The sequence below is a fragment of the Papilio xuthus genome, unplaced genomic scaffold (assembly GCF_000836235.2).
Source record: "Papilio xuthus unplaced genomic scaffold, Pxut_1.1 DF828258.1, whole genome shotgun sequence".
Taxonomy (NCBI): Eukaryota; Metazoa; Arthropoda; class Insecta; order Lepidoptera; family Papilionidae; genus Papilio; species Papilio xuthus.
The window spans coordinates 718,396-739,237 of record NW_013530391.1 but is presented as its reverse complement, the minus strand read 5'-3'; the positions used below and the strand labels follow the sequence as shown (position 1 = coordinate 739,237).

At 34.5% G+C, this 20,842-nt stretch overlaps 1 protein-coding gene across 2 annotated transcripts in view; it reads right to left on the bottom strand.

The window, feature by feature from the left end:
* Positions 1-20,842, bottom strand: part of sns (sticks and stones) — a 194,125-nt gene that overhangs the window by 46,009 nt on the left and 127,274 nt on the right. For both annotated transcript variants that reach the window (XM_013306305.1, XM_013306306.1), the window contains exons 7-8: positions 14,482-14,597; positions 3,761-3,914 (exon numbers count right to left, since the gene is read on the bottom strand). In XM_013306305.1, the coding sequence (XP_013161759.1) occupies positions 3,761-3,914; positions 14,482-14,597 (270 nt within the window). The remainder of the gene's footprint in view (positions 1-3,760; positions 3,915-14,481; positions 14,598-20,842) is intronic.

Sequence of the window (20,842 nt, the reverse complement as noted above, 5' to 3'; positions counted from 1 at the left end):
AGTTTTAAAATTAATACACTTATCAAATCAATTTGATTTAGTCGAATGATATACTACGGAATACAAAAATCATATACTTATGATAATCAACTCTCGACGAAGTGACTATCTATCAGTTTACTACATCTTACTTCATAGTACAATGTTACATTAAACACACCCTATACATCACTAGTGATGAGTCGCGTTACATTTTATCGATAGTCGATATCGACTTAACGAGCGCGTGACAATAGGCCAGTGACATCTTTACGAGCCACCGCCTGGGGAGATACATTAATGTGTTGTTTTAATAAGAAGATCACAAATGTTTTTCTTCTTCGAAATTTCATTACTTCGGCTTTTACTTTAATAATAAATTAATAAAAGTACGCGATGTAGATATTAAAATATGAATCGCGTGATATGTTTTTATACAGATCAGTAGTAAACTATGTCAGATAATATGAGAAGTATTCCTCCGCTTTTAATAAGTGAGTCAGGCCTTTATTTGTATTCTGCTTGATAAAACGTCTCTTGGATTTGTTTTCATCACATTACGAAAAAAACCTTTTTATAAAAGCATCGATATCTCAGTAGTCCGCGAGAGTAAATGTCTTCGAAAGATTTGTGCCTTTACTTCGTTCGTTTTGGTTGCGAATAAATTTCTATTGGGCATTCTCATTTCCTTTACGAGTAGGCAATGGGGGGGGGGTTATTCTGTAATGTAACACGGAACGCGGTTGCACATGAAAAGTAATATTTTTCGCCGTTTATATTATCCATTCATGTATTCCAGAGATTTAAGCTTGGAAATTGCTATGAAAGAATACGTACGGATTTATTCCCGGGCCGGTTGGTTCGTTCTGTTTAAACTGTTATTAATGAGAACTTTACAAAAGGAAATGGGAATGTGAATGAATAAAACATATACGACTTCTCGCGAACACTCCCGGTTTAGGCGAGTACAGTTTTTTTAATTCAAACATTACCTACTTAAGCGTTAAATAAGGTTCAGCCATGTTATACTGTTTCAACTATTTTTAATCAATTTTTTTTACGTTAATGAAGTAAGATTTTATGTATGGCTAATGAAATTTAATGACCAAAATAATTCTTATAACGTATGTTTGTATTTAATCGATAACATTTAGCTATCCATTCATTACACATCACTAAACGTGACGTCACTCAATCGAATAAACCACAGTGCAGGCTAGTAATTTGCCAGCGAAATGTGTTACGAATGCCGCACCTTGTGATGTAGTAATTAAGATTAAATTACACACACAGACTCACAGTTAAGTACTGCATTGAAATAATTCAAAAGTCCCTTTTAAATACGCTTTACAAGTTACCAACAGGAAAAGCTTTAATACAAATTTTTGGTCGCATAGTTGGAATTATAAAATGTAGACCAACTTGGTTAGTGTTGTGAAAAGTTTTTATCGATGTTTCACTAAAATCTTGCATCCATAAATAGGTTTGTGAATTTTAAGCAAAGTTTAAAAAGAAAACAAACGTTATTTGAGGATGTAAATAGTACAAAATCAAGATAAGACTGTTCTGTATTTGTATTTGACGATAGAAGCCTTGATTGGTTAATTGGTAATTTAATTACTTAGAAAACTGTTTGTATTTTTATTCTGACGCTTATCTTGACAAAAAGGACGACTTCCTAACAACTATTGGAGAGTGTGCGCAGGAATTACACGAGATAATTCCCCCATCACCATTTTACCACCGGACGTTCAGGCATACGGCGGGAATCCATCCTTTTGGGGTAGAGGTACCGCGCGTTTGAACGAAGCGATTCGAAGCATCGTTCCTTGTGCGTACCGCAAGGGATTGGAACAAGTTGTCAGCCTTTGTTTTTCTGTCCAAATATGATGTTGGGACCTTCAAAAGTAGAGTGAATAGGCACTTACTAAACTAGCGCGTACCATCTTTCGAAATCTCCACTAATACCAGATGGGTTCAGGGTCAAGCGCTGGCTTATCAAACGTAAAAAAAAAACTATCATAGACTCAGTGACGTTATTTTGCTAGTATGAAGTACTAAACATTTATGGAATGTTCGTGCGTGTCAAGCTGATAATATTTATGTAGCGAGTTACATTTTGTCAGAACACTAGCGCATAATATATTTACGCTCGGTAGATCCGATCCCGTAATCCCGAAATCTATTCTGGGAAATGGCTGAGTGACAACCTGTCACTTGGGAGGGGTAATAGCGTGACAGGTTAAGCCACGCCTTGAGGATCAATCGATAAGCTCCCGAAAGAAAGACTCAGGTAAGAATTACAAAGGGAGCAAATAATAAAATATTATTTGGGGAAATTTCGATGGAACAGAATCGAACAGTGCTGTACCCGGATTGATTATTATCGATAAAATTGCCGAGTTTCAACGAGAAAGGAATTGAATTGTTATTGTTGGGGGCCGATTTGTTCGTATGCGTGAAAGCATTGAATAGAGTAGGGTTTAAACGATATCTTTGTTGAGCGAAAGTTTGCTGCGTCACTGTATCTTTTAGGGTGAATGGAGTGTATTGATTTTGTTGAAGTTTTAAAAGTACCAATCAGGATGAATTTCGTAATTTGATGTTTCCAAGATTTTAGATTAAATTGAACAAGTTATAAAAGGAAGTATCAATAAGGGCTTTTGTTTTGTAATAAAAGAGAAGAAACATTGAGATGAGCCGAGTTTATCATCTGAACATTTATTTAGTGTGCATATTACTTCGCGTAACAAATGTATTTATAACTGGAGGAGTTGCATGAATATACGGATTTATAAGTGCCTAGATTTACAAAATATTATCCAGCATTTTTCAAGGAACTTTCTATGAGCCAACGTATGAAAATTTAAAACAAACATTACTGAAAGGAGCATATTGTAGGTCTTATCATATTGTAAAACTTAATATAATAGAGTGTCACTTATAAAATAAAGTACTATAATGTTACGACAGATATGACTGTTCTAATTTTATTTTCAGAAGCAGAATAATTTTTTCTGCAACATTTGGAACCGGAACAGACGGGAAAAGAATATCGATAAGTTCCCCCATCCCTAGTCGGTCGGGTGCAAGCCTCATAAATCAGCCTGCGTCGACGTGCGGCATGTCTTAATACAATTCTAAAGTGAAGTGTTCATTTTGTAAACAATACATTTGTCGATAGATTTGGATTTTTTATTACAACCACAAACGATTTGTTATAATTATAAAATTTACATGTCATTAATTAATATTTTTAAGATTATTAGAATGTCATTGAAGTGTAGTTTTTGGATGTTAGAAAAATAAAAATATTTTTTTGTTTGTTTTGTTTATCGATAAAATTTATCGATTGTGGTGCATCATTAAACTAAATAAATCATGAAGACATACGCCCTATCTGTTGCCAGTTTAATACGATCCCCTGAAACGTCTAGAGGGGTGAGCGCTATGGGGATGGGAAAAGCCACCCCCTGGGGGGTGTCGTTTTTTTACAATCTCCACGTAGGCAAAAAGCCGACATCGCGGACGTGATATTGTTATGTATTTTCTGGAAGTTTTGATAGGATATTGCTTCCAACGACTGCGATGTACTTGAATATTTCTCTTGTCAATTTTCTTATATTAATTTGATCGTTTTATTTGATTGGGCATCAGATTATAATCGAAGATTATCTGTCCAATAAACAATTATGATTTTGCATTCTCATTTTTGCATTAAAACTACCAGTCACATACATTACTGTGCTAGTGGTAAATGGTTTTAAGCTTCAAATCTTACCTGTACGCCATTCGTATCTGCTCTCCATTCTTGTACCAGATGAGCTGAGCTGGTGGATTGCCTCCTCGACTGCGGCAGACCAGCTCCAAGCTTTGACCACGGCGTACCGTCTCTCCTTCCGCATAACCCTCGATATACGGCGCACCCGGTGGATCTAAGAACAAACAATGAATTAAGGACTTTCTTATATTATAAAGGGGCAGTGAAATTCTTAACGTGAGTTTCTGATACCAAAATTCCAATTAAATCATATTGTTATCTCTTTTTTTTTCAATGATAACGAGAGGGATGACAATATGTTTTATACAGATATTTTCATCTTAGAAACCAACAGTTAATGTTAAGAGATTACCGATGTTCAAGGTCATTTGCATCTACAGAGTAATTAGTGCATTGCCAACCTTTAAGAAAGAGATAAAGATTTCTTGCTTAAGTTATTTTATTCATAAGGTGGACACAAGCTTATGCAAACACTATTAGTTTTTAGCCTTTATTTAATTAGGTAATAGAGCTAAAATAGCGAGGTAACTGATGGCCATAGATAAGTTAAAAAGTTAGAAACGCTTTTTCATTTATTCACAGTAGTGATAATGAATATTTCAGTGTTGGTATTAAAATAAAACTTGATTTATCAATAATTGACTTTGAATTAAAAACAAAAGCGAGATACACAGATGAAAGGACCATCTTTTTTCGACCACCTGGCGTTTTTAATTAATTTCTCTCTGCTCAATTAGCACGGTGACTTGTAAAGCTATTCTTAATTCCTTTTTCGGTAGTCAATTAATACGAAGGGATTTTTGTAGGTCAATAAACTTCAACAAAATATCACCAGGATGATATGATTTTTTCTTCTTTTATAAGCAACAGTTAATTATTATTTTATGTGTGTTTAAAATTAAATGATAATAAATTAAACCAATTTTGTAGCAATAAAGAGGTTATATAACTATCGTGAAAGTCGAACTGGCCGCACATTTGTGGCGCCATGTGGAAAAAGAAAAAATCTAAAAATAGAGATGTGAATTGAAAAGGTGTTTTTTTAAATAACTAGCTGGTGCCCGCGTCTCCGTCCGCGCAAAATGAAAGTAGACTTAATTAGTAGCCTATGTGTTCTTCCTGACTATGTTTTCCGTCTAAGCCAAATTTCAGCGATATCCATTCAGCCATTCTGGAGATATCTTCAAACAAACATCCATCCAAACATTCGCATTTATAATATTAGTATGATTGTAAATATGTACTTTTAGGTCTATTTCCTTCCATAAAATGTCTTATATTTTACTGATGTAATGAACTCTGTTCGTAGAAAAGCTTGAAAGAGGAATTTTTCGGGAATAAACATAAAAATCTTATGATTTTTATCTCTTTGAATATCGCAATCTGTGTGAAAATTGTCGGGCAATTTAAAATATTAAAAGAACTCTCGAAATTTTTAAGTATTTGGAGATGTTCCTTTCAACGGAAAAAAGGTTTGTTTAACTTTCATGTCTTTGATGATCTTTTCTTTCTTTTTCCACTTAACGTAGAGATTTTTGAACTTTTTTCACAGAATTTTTTTCAATGTAAATGTGCATAGAGAATTAACTGGATTTTGTCTTACAACTTTTTTTTATTTTAAGCGATTGTCTACTGTTTAAATGAGCATTATTACTAATATTATATTATAGATTTTTTATAACAGAAGGGAGCAAACAAGCAGCGGGAACACCGAGGTGTTCAACGACGCCCATGGACATCAGCAATACCAGAGAAACCGCCGACTTGGTCCATTTCAATTATTCTTTACACTAAATATAGTTTTTATTTTGTACTAGCTGTAGCCCGCGACTCCGTCCGCGCGGAATTAGGAAAATACATAAATAGGAAGTGTTTTTTCCAGATTATGATTTATGTGTGCCAAATTTCATCAAAATCCGTTGAGTCGTTCCGGAGATACATTCAAACATCCATTGTATACATTCGCATTTATAATATTAGTAATATTACAATTGTAATTGTAACGAATGTATGTCAGGATGTACAAAAACCTCCCTCTCTTACCATCCCTCTGTTATGTTAATGTAACAAATATAATAAGAGCCTGCAGACTGTAGTGTATGTTCGTAATTAAACGGCCATTGTTCCTCGGCCTGGAAATGTGTTGAGGGTGCATTTACAAAGTGACGTAATACAAGATTTTCACTGATGTTTCAACTTAAATTTGATATATATAATATAATTTTATAAAGTGGTACATGGGCTCTTCATAAAATAAAACCGTATACTAGCCTGAAACTTACACTTAACTATCTTCTGTGTGGTCACCGGTCGAGCCGGCCCATTCGTGTACAAAACAAATATTTAGTTGCGGACTCTACCACTGTTATTTGTTTTTTTAATGCCCTATTTTACTAAGAACTAACTGTCGCACGCGACTCCGTCTGTGCGGGATTAAAAAACCTTAAATGATAGCCTTTGTGTTCTTCCAGACTATGTTCTATATCTATGCCAAATTTCATTGCTATCCATCCATTTAAACATTCGCATTTATAATGTTAATAAGATTTATCTTTCAACGGTGCTACAGTTCGGTGTGATATGCAGTCAAGCGCTTGCAACGCCCTCTTACGAAGTTTGATACGTTATTGTTTGCCGCGACCGACTTTTGTTACAATTAAAGATTCACGCGCGGTCTGTGCAGACTCCTTTGTCTTGCGGCTCTCGGGCAGAGGGGTAGGGGGAGGGTCTTTATCGATTTAAAGTGTTCATTGTTGTGCGTAAATTAAAGTATGTCGAGGGGATTATTGTGTTCTGATTATTTAATCCAAAATATGTAATTACAGAATTAAAGATTTAAATGTAAAATAGGAACAGAACTTTTACAAAAGAAAATAATTTTCTTTTTCATCGTCATCAGCTCACTATTCGTCCCCACCGAGGGGCTCGTAGGGTAGGCTCCGACCACCTCCGAGCTCCGCAACTAACACCCCGTAGGGTGACTAGGCATAGACATAGTCAACCTCGCTGGCCCAATGCGTTTTGGGTGACTATTTTCTTCTTACTACATTAATATTATAAATAGGAAAGATTTGGTTGTTTGTTTGTTTGCTCCAAATCTGAACCGATTTGAAAAATTATTTCACTGTTGAAAATCTACACTATCCCCGGGTGACGGGCTATATTTATTACTCAAGAACGAAGTCGCGGGCAACTGCTTAATGAATAAACTCAAAAACTACTTGACCGATTGTAATTTTTTCCCAATTAGAATATAACATTAATCTAAAGTAACATCGGTGTATTATGGTTATAAAATAATTAAGAAAATCTTATATATAAAATTCTAGTGTCACAATTTTCGTTCCCATACTCCTCCGTAACGGCTTGACCGATTTTCATGAAATTTTGTGAGCATAATGAGTGGGTCTGAGAATCGGCCAACATCTATTTTTAATCCCGCGCGGACCGAGTCGCGGGCGACAGCTAGTACATGTATTATATAATATGTATTTTGAAATTTCGCATATGTTCCTGGCTATGCGTTAGTAGATGATAATAGATGCAAAGGTCCTTGAATATATGCTCGCCTGTTCGTATGCAAATGTAAAGGATCCTGCGCTCAGGGAAAACATCTCAAGGGTGACGTCACAAGGAGAACCTTACACTCGGTTAAATACAGTTAAAAATTTTTAATTCCCTACCCACTAAAATCCAACATATTTTAATAGGGGGGTAAACGAACAGTGGGAACACCGGGGAGTTCAACGACGCCCATGGATATCATTTTCTCAAATGTTTTGAATACGACTTGACAGCCATAAAAGCTTGTCTTAAATCAATTTAATTAGCTATATCAAAGAGTAGATAAAGTAATAGACATACAAAGAGAAATTAAATAATAAATTCGTACGAAACCACCAAAAACCCCACAAATTAGCTTCGCAAAAATTTCTTTTATTGTACAAAGCAATATTTTTTTTTCTCTTTAATTATATAAAAGGATATTATATTAAGGCTCGTTACCAGAGGCTATTTTCGCTCCATTTGCTATCTCACTCGCACTTATTACGTAAAATGTCTTTGGAACTGTATACATTTTTGTTTAAAATTTCGCAGAATTTCTAAAACCGTTAGTGTTGTCGGGTGTATATATCATAAAGTGTCGATAGATTTTTCTATTCGCTCTTTTATCACGACTTTTGGCACTGAAATGTATTCATTTGAAATATAAATTTGAAATACTTTACAAACGGGAGTGCTTTCTTGTGAAAAATATTTTATCATTGTTGTCATAATTTTATTGTTTACCGATAACGTTTGAACGATTTAAACAGTTTATTAAAATTTTCTTAAATATACAACAACTTATTCATCTCTGTACCTATCAATAAATGACAGGCAACGTAATTGCATCCTTTTGATTTATTACAGACTAGCTCTCGCCAGCGTCCGTCAGCGTAGAATTAAAAGAACTTAATTAGTAGATTATGTGTTCTTCCAGACTATGTTCTACATCTATGCCAAATTTAATAGAAATCTATGCAGCCGTTCTAGAGATACCTTCTAACAAACATCCATCCAAACATTCGCATTTATAATATTAGTAAGAAGTAAGATATCAAAGGACACTTTTAGCATATACAGGACATAAAATTACGTTAGAATTGTTTATTTATTGTGTTTATACTTTTATGGTTTATATAGTGTATTGACTATATGTAAAGTGGGTTAGTGTTAAAATTCACAGTTGATAGACATTGAATTCGAGTACGGCCGTGATTTGCATACCGCTTGCATATGCATGTTTGAAAGTCAACAAAAAGTTACTGACCTCTATCGACACAAGTGAATATCAATAAGGTTAGAAAAATTCATCAAACTTTAAAGTATAGGACAACTTTTTAGGAATTAACAAAATAATACGCTAAGCTCGAGTATCTAGGAAGAATCAATGAGTATCAATGTTAATTTAATAAGCCATTTTAACCAATAGATCACAATGGCATATTATATACATACCAGCACACTCCAACGACTCCGTTCGCGCGTAATCAAAAGACTTAATCAGTAGCCTATGTGTTCTACATCTATGTCAAATTTCAGCGAAATCTATGCAGCCCTTCTGAACATACCTTCAAACAATCATCCATCCATCCAAACATTCGCATTTATAATATTAGTAAGATTAGTCAAAACAGTATCTATCTTAGAGATTCGTAGACAAGTTTTTGAGAATTGTTGACACATATTGTCATCCTATAAATCCTCTTTAAAAAACAGAGACATCGCATGTTAAAAAAGTTGACTGAATTAGAAACCTATAGTGACCAAAAGTCAGCCAGGAAAAATATTATCGATATCGATATTCTGTAGTCATGTCACATCACTATCGTGTAAACTGAGTATAGGGGTAAAGAAAACAGCGCGTAATTATACAGGCTGATGGAATTTGGCGCCCACCCCGGCGGCTGTGCCGTAAATTAACGTTAATATTAATAATGCACGTACCACGTATGTTGACAACGTGTTGTGGAGTTTGTGGATGGTTTTATGTATGATGGCAAAATCAAGGAATTAAATCTAATTTAATATAATTTGAAATTTGTTTATAGTACAATTTATACTCATATCCTTATAGTATTCAAAGTCGGGTGAATTTAATAAACTCGCATTAGGATAGCGTGGTTGAGTAATGCCTAGTCAATCCTAATTTATAGGATAGGCTCAAGCATCTAATAATAACAATCATACTATAGCTTACTAATATTATAAATGCGAATGTTTAGATGGATGTTTGTTTGAAGGTATCTCCGGTATGGCTCAATGGATCTCTCTGAAATTTTGCATAGATGTAGAACATAGTCTGGAAGAACTGATAGGCTATTTTTTTCATTCCGCGCGGACTGATTCGCGAGCGATAGAGATATCTATAGTTATAAGTTTCATATTGATTTACTATAAAGTCTATTATAAAACGACATTCCTAACATTGCAAGTTTGAAAGGCATTAGTTTGGTTTTGGAATAGCAAACAGTCCGCACGAGTTCGATGCAATTAATAATTCATTTTAGCAAGAGCTTTGACTGTATACTTTGTTGCAACGAAACTGTGAAGCTTTCAATTGGGAAGTTTGCTTTGAACGTCAGTGGCGCATTTATTTTGTTAGGATCGTTTTTAATCCCCTCATAAAACGAATATAATTTGAATTATAAACTATTGAAACAAATGTATGTACACATGAATATGAAATTATTTAGCTTTCAGGCACAACTACTATATAACTGAATAAACAGAAACACCACAGAAAAGTTACGTATTAATAAAATTGTATGTAATGTCGAAAAACAAATTTAAAAAAAATTTTGTCCGTCTGTACGTAAGACAGCGTTTGTTCCGGGTAATCTCGGAAACGGCTGTACCAATTTAGATAGTACTTTGATGATAAAGCAGCTGATGCACGAGTGCATATTAAAGACCTTTTTCTGCAAATAAAGTTGCGGGCGAATGCTAGTGTAAAAATAAATCTAAATATCCCAGCAAACAGAAAGGTAAATTGTTTACGATACGTCCTAATACGAACAACATTGCAAGAATGACCGTGAGTGACACAAGTTTCACGCGGCAAAGCATGTAAATATTATTATACAATTTCTAGTATTGTTTCAATTAACTTACAATAAAAATCAGGAATAAAGAATTTATTCTGTCGCCGGAATATAACGTATACAGCCGCGCAATTAAATTGCCAGCTATCGAATAGCGATAAAGTCAATAGGCGGGGGTCCGGACAAACAGTGGCGCTGGTAGCGTTTAAATGGGAAATTAATAATTCATGGTCTCCAGCGAGTCGCGTTTGAGAGACGCGTAATGAACTTCGGACCTGACCGAGGGAGTTTCTTTTTTGTATATTTTTTCTATACTACATATTGATGTGTTTGAATAATATAGTATTTCAATTCGTTATTCATCATCATCAGCTCACTATACGTCCCCACTGAGGGGCTCGGAGCCTACCCTAAATTACGGGTGATTAGGCCATAGTCGACCACACTGGTCTAGTGAGGGTTGACTTCACACATTACACTGAATTTCTTCTCAGATATGTGCAGCATCACGATGTTTTCCTTCACCGTAAGAACGTCGGATAAATGTACATATCTATATCGAAAATCGAAAAACACATTGGTAAATGACAGGATTCGAACTTAGAATCTACAGATTGCAAGTCAAGTACTTTAACACGTGAGCCATCGACGCTCCTATTCTAATCTTACTAATATTATAAATGCGAACGTTTTGATGGATGGATGTTTGCTTGAAGATATCTCCAAAACTCCATAAGTTTAAAACATAGTATGGAAGAACACATAGACTACTAATTATGTTTTTTTTTCTACGAGAGCTAGTTTTGATAAAAAGATTAGTAACAAGTCTATGGGCAGCGGTCACTTATCCCGTAACAGATGACATGGTCACTTTGTTCCAATTTAAAAAATACCATACATCAATGTAATACTCAATTAGTAACAATAAAGCATCATGTCTCCCGCCATGTTTTTATTTTTGGGATAGCTATCGAACTGGGTCCCCCCACGCTGTGTTCAACACGCGAACAGTACATGTTGTGTTGTCTTTATGACATGAACATATAAGTAGAAATCTTTGGAATTCAAAACATACTACTATTATAAATGCGAATGTTTAGATGAATGGATATATGTTTGAAGGTATTCCTAGACTGAAAGAATCTCGATGAAATTTAGTATAGAAGTAGAACATAGTCTGGAAGAACACATAGGTTATTAAGTTTTTTTTTTATTTCGCTTTGTTACATATGCAGTTATTGACGCTAAGAGATACCCTTAGCGTCAACAGAACCCAGTTGTAACATAAAAACGTACAGAAACTGAATACTAGCATTTTTTAATTGTCTAAAATTCTCTCGATGTATGTTTTCTGATAATTTAATAAAAAATTACTTGGAATATGCGGAATGCTAGCAATACTATAATAAATCTACGCTAATCGTGGGTTTCAGATACCAAAAATCGCATTTTTGACAGTGACGATGATATGTTTTATACATATATTTTAGTCTCAGAAGCTCACAGTAAGTTTCATATTTAAGAGTGTTTTAACTGTAATATTGTTTTATGAGCGTCGGTGGCTGGTGGTCAAGCACTTGACTTGCAATCTGCAGGTCCTGGGTTCGAATCCCGCCATGTACCAATGTGTTTTTCGATTTCCGATTTACATATGTACGTTTATCCGACGTTGTTACGGTGAAGGAAAACATCGTGATGCTACCTGCATATATCTGAGAAGAAATTCAAAGATATGTGTGAAGTCAACCAACCCGCACTTGGCCAGCGTGGTTGACTATGGGCTAATCACCCTTAACTTAGGGTAGGCTCCGAGCCCCTCGGTGGGGACGTACAGTGAGCTGATGATGATGATGATGATTTTTTTGTAATGTTCTATGTACTGTAGTTTTCTAAAGTATTAGTAAATAAGTTTAGTTTATATAAAAATTGCATTATTTAAATTATCATGTCAGTAATGTTGAATGATAATCATTATTAATTAAGGGTTGTCACACTTCAAAAATTAATTGGTCCAATTTGCATTCCGCGTTGAATAAATTGCACGAATTTGCGCAAACGTTTCGCAGACAGAAATTGCAGCGTGAAAACCCTGGCAGGAATTTGTCAGCTGTTTTATTGACGAAATAATTGTTTATTCTAACACGAAATATCTTAATCTTATAAAGCAATCAAGATTTATCATGCCTTAGTAATATTTAAAATGTGTTATGTTACGAACATTAGCGCGCGATAAAGAGGTGTGGAAGAGACTAGGGGAGGCCTATGTCAAGGGACAACCTGACACGCAACGGGATGCTGGGAAATCATTTAAACATCTAACATAGGTTAATTACTAGAAAATAAGTTTGTCAATATTGTATAATAATTTTAAGTTTAATAATTGTCAGCGAATAAAGGCTTTATCTATCCATCTATCTATCTATATTACTAATATTATAAATGTTCATATTAATATGTTTGTTAGAAGGTATGTCCGGAACGGCTACATCTAGTTGAAATTTGGCATCGATGTGGAACACTGGAAGAACACATACTAATTAAGATTTTTTTAAACCGCATGCAGACGTAGTTGCCGGTGACAGTTATATAAGATAGCAAAAACTCCTTATTCGAAAGTCCGTTTCGCGGTTGTAGAATCCTCGGGTAGAAAATTGTGACCAATTTCCGTATTCACGGTAGCATATTTTGTCAAAATTAGTGTCTTTTTATTATCGCTTTCATATAAGATGTTAAGGATAACAAAAGATCAATAAGAAACGAATATATTAGAAGAAAAAAAAAGTAGATTTTTTCATCATGTTTGTTATTATGTTTCTCCAAAACGGCTTAACTAATTTTGATGAAATTTAGCATATATGTAGATCATAGTCTTCTTTTTTTATATTAGCAGATTTTTTGGTAAATTTACTAATATTTCTTTAACCATTCCAACTAATCTCTAGACTTGTGCTAGGATATGGTTTACGACAATAGTCGAATGGCGGGATACGAACCCCCGACCTTATAGTCGGAAATCCGTACCCTTAACCATAAGGCTATTAACGCTTAACCATTAGTCTATAAGAACACATAGGCTAAGTTTTTTTTAATTCCTCGCAAATGAAAGTCGAAGACAAAATCTAGTATAATAAAAAATAAAATAAGTTGCGTTAATTATGCTTTTAAGTAAACCAAAGTATTAAAATAAAAAAGTACTAAGTAGATATAATTTCATGAAGGAACTTCAGAGGCAGATTAAAATGTAACTATATAAATTTAGTCGTCCGTCCGTCCGTTGCAGGAAAATTGCTAGAGGGTAGTTAATTAATAATATTAGTCGCATAGTGCAAGCACTTATTGGGCTGTAGCTATAAATGGGGTGAAATCTACAAGTGCTTTTGACGGCAAGTCTTTAGTAGTATGATAAGATTATTTAGTATAGTAAGATGATAAAATTTATGTAAGTAGGAATTCATCTATACTAATATTATAAAGCGGAAGAGTTTGTTTGTTCGTTTGTTTGTTTGTTTAAACGCGCTAATCTCAGGAACTACTGGTCTGATTTGAAAAATTATTTTTTTTTTGGACAGAGGAAGGTATAGAGGAAGGCTTTAGGCTATATAACATTACGCTGCGACTAATATATATTTTTTTTATTTGATGCGCGGATTGAGTCGCGGGCGACATCTATAACGTGACTAAAAAGTTGATAATTTTATAATTTGATTTTTTATTATGCCAAATTTCGAGATCTGTGCAGTTATGGAGATACCTTTAAGAAATAAACAAGCATATCATCATCATCAGCTCACTATACGTCCCAACCGAGGGGCTCGCAGCCTACCCTAAATTAGGGATGATAAAGGCAATACGTTAGTATAACAATAGTCAAACACGCTGGCCCAATGCGGGTTGGTTGACTTCACACATATCTTTAAATTTCTTCTCAGATATGTGCAGCATCACGACGTTTTCCTACACCGTAAGAACGTCGAATAAATGTACAAATGTAAATCGAAAATGGAAAAACACATTGTGGGTACATGGCGGGATTTGAACCCGGGACCCCTATAACCCCTGAGCAACCGATGCTCAACAAACAAGCTTATATAAATTTATAATTAATTCTAATTCAATAATATTCAAGTTACTTACATAGAACGCTAAGTTGTACAGTGCTCCTCATAGGCACATCCCTCTGTAGTGCCTCGTGTCGTGCTTCACACGTGAAATCTGCGTAATCGTCGTCAGCCGTCGCCTTGAAATGAACCCTGTTGACATAGAAATTAGGTTGAGTTCGCAACAAGCGGACACTTGACACGGTCGACGATGAGCTGATGTATGTTAAGAAGCATCGATATTATCTGGAATTTATCTTTTAATGTTATTTATATTTACATAATAAAAGCAGAAGAGTTTTCTGGGTTATCTTTATAAGTAGAGGAATGAACTTTAAATATATTTAAGTCGTCTGGACCTAGATGAAATTTTTATCGTATAGACTAGCTGTCGCCTTCGGCTCTATCCGGAATAAAAAAAAAGATCAATAATTGAGATAAAACTAACCTATTTCCCGAGTTGGACCAAATAACAGATGCTTACAAAATTTAATAAGGATTGGTTCAGTAGTTTCGGAGTTTATCGCGAACATGCAACATGTAACTTACTAATATTAAACGCATATGGATGGATGGATGGATGTTTTAAGGTATCAAATTATTTTTAAATTCTAGAACTAATTTTCTTCAACATACGACAGTTGTTCTTTACTGACATAGACCAGTGACGTCACAAATGCACCAAAGTTCCATTTCTAATTAGATTACGAGCGGAGAACTAAAATTTCTATATCAGATAATTGTCTTCATCTCTCGAAATGCCTCAGCGAGGCAACTCCGAGGAATAGCTATGGAAAATTTCTATATTAGATAATTGTCTCCATTTCAGGCCATTAGAAGTGGAATGCCTCGGAGCACAGAATTCGCAGAGGAAAATTTTGCTTCGAATGCATTCCATGAGGAGCTAGTGATGTGCTGTGCAATATCGATACTTAAACTAATAGTTATAGATATTATTTTTTGTTGTTTTGTTTAAGCCAAAATTCTTTTAGCATTTGAATTTTATTTGAATTGGTAACTAATTTTTAAATTATTAGTAAAACTATCTGTCACCCGCGACTTCGTCTGTGCGGGATAAAAAAAAACTTGATTAGTAGTCTATGTCTACTTTTCCAGACTATGTTCTACAACTATGCCATATTTCAGCGGGATCCATGCAGCTGTTCCGGAGATTCCTTCTAACAAACATCCTGGATGGAGACATACATCTAAACTTTCACACCTTCCAATAAACATCCATCCATACATCTAAATTTTCTTTTATAATTAGTAAGATTGTCATCCATTATAAACATTCGTAAAAGACGAGAGTCCAGAATCCAGATGGTTGTAATTTTTCAAATAATAAGTTGGTAAATTTTAAAAAAACAACAGTGAATTTTCATTCCATTTCCTTGTAGATTTTTATAGTCCAAGAGCTAAAATGAAAAATTAATTGCCTTATTTTCCCTTTAATGACCCCAGCAGCCGGATTTAATTCAGAACACAAGCCGACTTTTAATCCCCCCTTTGTCACACGGGCCTTAATCCAACTAAATCTTTAATAATATCCCATTTATTATCCCGGATACTGAAGTCGGGAGTTGTACCAAAATACGGATTCAGTTATCAAATATTTTTATATTTCGTCTCTTTTTTTAAGAAGAGTGAAAGGGAAGACTACATTTTTGTATGTTTCTACTGTCATTTTTTTTGTGTTCTTTGTGATTAGATGTTATGTTTTTATGGATTTAAATGTAATTTGGTTTTATCGTTTCGTTTTTACGTTGTTTTTCTTTTAAATAATGTAATGTAAGTTATATTATTAAAGGTTTTGGTGAGTATGTGTGTTTGTATATTTAATTTGAATTGTGCCATCCTGTAACCTAAATGAGTGAACAGATTTTGACGAGTGATGTGTCATTCTTCGTCTTCTTTCTATGAGTGTCCCATAAAGTCCCAGTCCCAGTTTTGTTTTAAATTTACAAATGTTATTTATTTTATTTTATTTATTTATTTTAAGATTTGTACACAGTTTAAAGTACATAGTGTAACATTACATAGAAATACAATGATGTACAGGTGAGCTTAACTCTAAAAGAGTTCTCTTACAGCTAACCTTGCGATACAGAGAGGATGTATAGTGGGTTATTTGTATAACATTAGTAAGATTTATTAAATTACAAGCTCTCCTCCTTCTTCCTGACCTCATCTCACTGATGTGAGGTCGGCGTACAATGTTTTTATAAACCTTAAGGTTTTGACTTATTTTTTTTACAGCTGGCAGTCTGACGCGACCCTACTTCATCATCATCAGCTCACTATACGTCCCCACTGACGGGCTCGAAACCTACGCTAAGCTAGGGGTGACTAGGCCATAGTCAAACACTCTAGCCCAGTGCGGTTGGTTGACTTCACACATATCTTTGAATTTTTTCTCAGATATGTGCAGGTTGCATCACGATGTTTTCCATCACCGTAAGAACGTCGGATAAATGAACATATGTAAATCGAAAAAAACAAAATATATGGCGGGATTCGAACCCAGGTCGTGCAGATTACAATTCAAGTGCTGAAATCCCTGAGTCACCAACGCTTTATGAACCTTGGAAGGAAAGAATAAGACAAGCAAATATATTTTATAATAAATACAAAAGTCACTATCAATTAATTTTGTGTACGTAAAATCTGGAAAATTAATTTTAAAGCCACTTCACACGTGAAGCGGCGTGTACAAAATGTTCCGAACATTTTATGATATTCGTAATGACATATCACGCTTTAATGCGAACACAAAATTGTTGAAATGTTTTTATACGAATGTTTTCAATTTCAAATATTTAATAATTTTAATGTAACATATTTGATGATATATTTTAAGACAAGTACACTTTTTATTCTCTAGCATGGATTACGAAATAAAAATAAAAAAAAGCTATCTTTTTAAATTTCAACGTATAAATGCGAACTCTACAAACGTTATAATTTTAAATTATTATTTTTGAAGTAATATTCTTTTTCATAGAATTGAATAAAAGCTCTCCTTTTCATATGCGTATTTTTATATTATAATGTGACAAACGAGAGTCATCGGAATTTTTCGTAATAGCGTAGCGATCGGTATCCATAGTCAACGGGAATGCAGATGCGTTGTCTACCTTTAATCGAAGGAAGAGAATTCCCTTCAATCAAATCCACTTTCCCTTCCTGTTCTTTCCTTATAAGGGAAGAAAAAGGATTAAAATTCTGCCTCCTACACGCACAGTCATCAGGCGAAACGCGGAAGTGCTTCCATTTGATGCCTGTCTTATTGTAAATTCCGAATGTTTAGATGGATAGATGTTTGAAGATATCTCCGGAACTGCTTAATAGATTTCGATGAAATTTGGCATACATATAAAACATAGTCTGAAGAACATATAGGCTACTAATTGTGTTTCTTTTTGATTACGCACGGACGGAATTGCGGGCGACAGCTAGTATATATGTCGTCTTTTGTTAACTGCACTGACAGTCTTGACCTACATTATTAACACGCGATTTGTCGTGCGTTCTAATTTACATTATTCTATTTGTTTACTTTGCATTTCTATTCTTACTGTATTTGTTAGGTTTCCTTAAGAAATACGATAACTAAGTTATGAGATTTAATTAATATATTACTGCCATTTAAAGATATCATCATCATCAGCTCACTGTAGGTCCCCACCGAGGGGCTCGGAGCCTACCCTAAGTTAAGGGTGACTAGGCCATAGTCAACCACGCTGGCCCAGTGCGGGTTGGTTGACTTCATACATATCTTTGAATTTCTTCTCAGATATGTGCAGGTTGCATCACGATGTTTTCCTTCACCGTAGGAACGTCGGATAAATGTACATATGTAAACCGGACATCGAAAAACACATTGGTATATGGCGGGATTCGTACCCAGGACTTGTATATTGCAAATCAAGTGCTTGACCACTGAGCCACCGACGCTCTCTTTTAAAGATATGGAGTATTCATCATATCAGTATCAAAGATATGTAGAGACTTCATTGAAAAGGAAAAAAAAAATTTAGATTTTTCCATTTTTTTTTAAGATTTTTTTTCATTTTATGAGCAACATTTCTTTAACTGACTTTAGAACACTCAAGTATATTTTAGCAAAATTATTTATTGAATTAAAAAAAAATCTTTTAATATCCTTACATTTTTGTAGTTATATAAAGTTCTACATCCAAAGAAAACACATTTTAACTAAGTCACCGTTATCCGAGTAGTTAGGAATGAATTTTACATTACTCCAGTAACGCTTTTGGTTCGAACGTGGAAATTTATAAATTATTCCAGACTCCATTGTAAGGGAGAGAATTTATTTTCGTAGGGAAAAAATGTTTTTTTTTTTCGAGTTGTCGCATTTTCCATTTGGGCACTTGATTAATTTGCAAATTAGAAATGGGCAAGAGGATATTTTGTAAGGCATTAAATAATGCTTGGTAATCCTTTAGAGAATTTTTATTGCCTTTTTAACGGAACAATTTTATTAAGTTATTTTTGTTTAGCGTATTTTTTTATTACTGAAAGAAGCAAACGAGCAGCGGGTACACCGAGGTGTTCAACGACGCCCATGGACATCAGCAATACCAGAGGAACCGCAGATGCGTTGCCGGCTTTTGAGATGGTGATAAGCTCGCTTCTTGAAGGACCCGAAGTCGTGGTGGTTTGGAAATACCGCCGAGGACAGACCATTCCACAACGCTGCTTTGCGAGGCAGGAAGTTGGAAGAAATGGTGTGGATGGAACCTGGCGCTCTGTCGTGTCGTGTTTGATAAAATGGCGTTTGATATTTGACGTATGGCAACTGATTTCAATTTTTTTTAATAGTTATAATAAACAAGCTGTCGCAGATCCGTTCGTGTGCGATTTAAAAATAACTTAACTATTAGCCTATGTGTTCTTCCAGAGTATGTTCTGCATCTGTGCTAAATTTAATCACGATCCGTTAAGGCGATGTAGAGATTCCTTCTAACAAATTTTAATCGATACATCCAAACATTCGCATTCATGATATTAGTAAGACGTAAGATAGTATGCTATCTTACTTTATTCAAAGAGAATGAGCGGGATGATAATATTATTTATGTATTTTTATGAGTATTTTACTAAAAACCTACGGTAATGTTCGGTAAAATTTATATCTTAGTAAACATTGGAAACTTATCTCAGCTTTACCTCCTATTAGGTATTTGTTTAATTAGGAGGAGGTTTAATCCGCCGAAGGGAAATATCGAAACGGATTTAGATTCGCTAATGACGCGAGCTCCAACTCGATTGAACTAGCGCAATCCAGATAAAACCGGTTTGATCCGGCGAGATATTAGAATTTATGCGGAATTATACTCGGGTTTTGTATTCTGCGATATCTTCGAAGAATTATTGAAGAGTAGCTGTTGCCCGCGACTCCGTTCGCGCAAAATTTTAAAAATTAATTAGTAGTCAATGTGTTCTTACAGACTATGTTCTACATCTATGGCAAATTTCAGCGAGATCTTTGTAGCTGTTCTGGAGATATCTTCAAACAAACATCCATCCATGTAAACATTCGCATTTATATAGTAAGAACTAAGAAGCAATATATGTTTATAACATATAAAGTGTTTTTGCAATTATAAATAAAAGGTAAAGAAAGGAAGTTTTTATGACTCAATAGCCAACAAGGGCAGTTTTTTTCCAAAAAATTTCATCCAAAGTTTTTCGCCAAAACAATTAGAAAATCTAGTCTTTCGTGAGATAGTCTAAATGGTGAAACGGTGGTTATAATTAACTGAGACACAATATTTCTCACGGCGCTTTCGAGTGTTTTACTTGGCGGGAAAACGTTTTGGCAAGATTCCGTACCTTTAGAAACAACACACGATATTGCCTTTTCGAGTATCCTCTTCACAATATTATTAAGTCCTTATAATCTGTTAAGTTTTAGCCAACGAGATATAAAAAAAAATCACTACAATTTTTATGAAATGGGCAATCAATTTTATTGCCGTTGCGACTTCGTTGGCGCGGTATAAAGAAAAACGTAATTAGTAGCCTATGTGGTCCAGACTATGTTCTACATCTATGCCAAATTTTATCAATAAGTGTACCCATATTACGTGACCCGTTTAGCGAGGGAGTCTTTAAAAGACTACGGTCAGTCACAGGAGCGGGGAGGTTCAGGTTTTTGTCACGTAGTCGTTAGTTGTTCTTTTTCATAATAAATAATTCACTAGTAATTTAAGTATGCATGCAGTCTTAAAAAAATTTAGAAAAAACTAAAAAAATAGGTTACGTTGTATGGGTATGTTCCCAAACTGTTCAGTTTTGGACATATCGATATATATTATCATTCGTTAAAATAAAGTCTTATAACTACGTCTATTTATAAAGTAATTTATAAT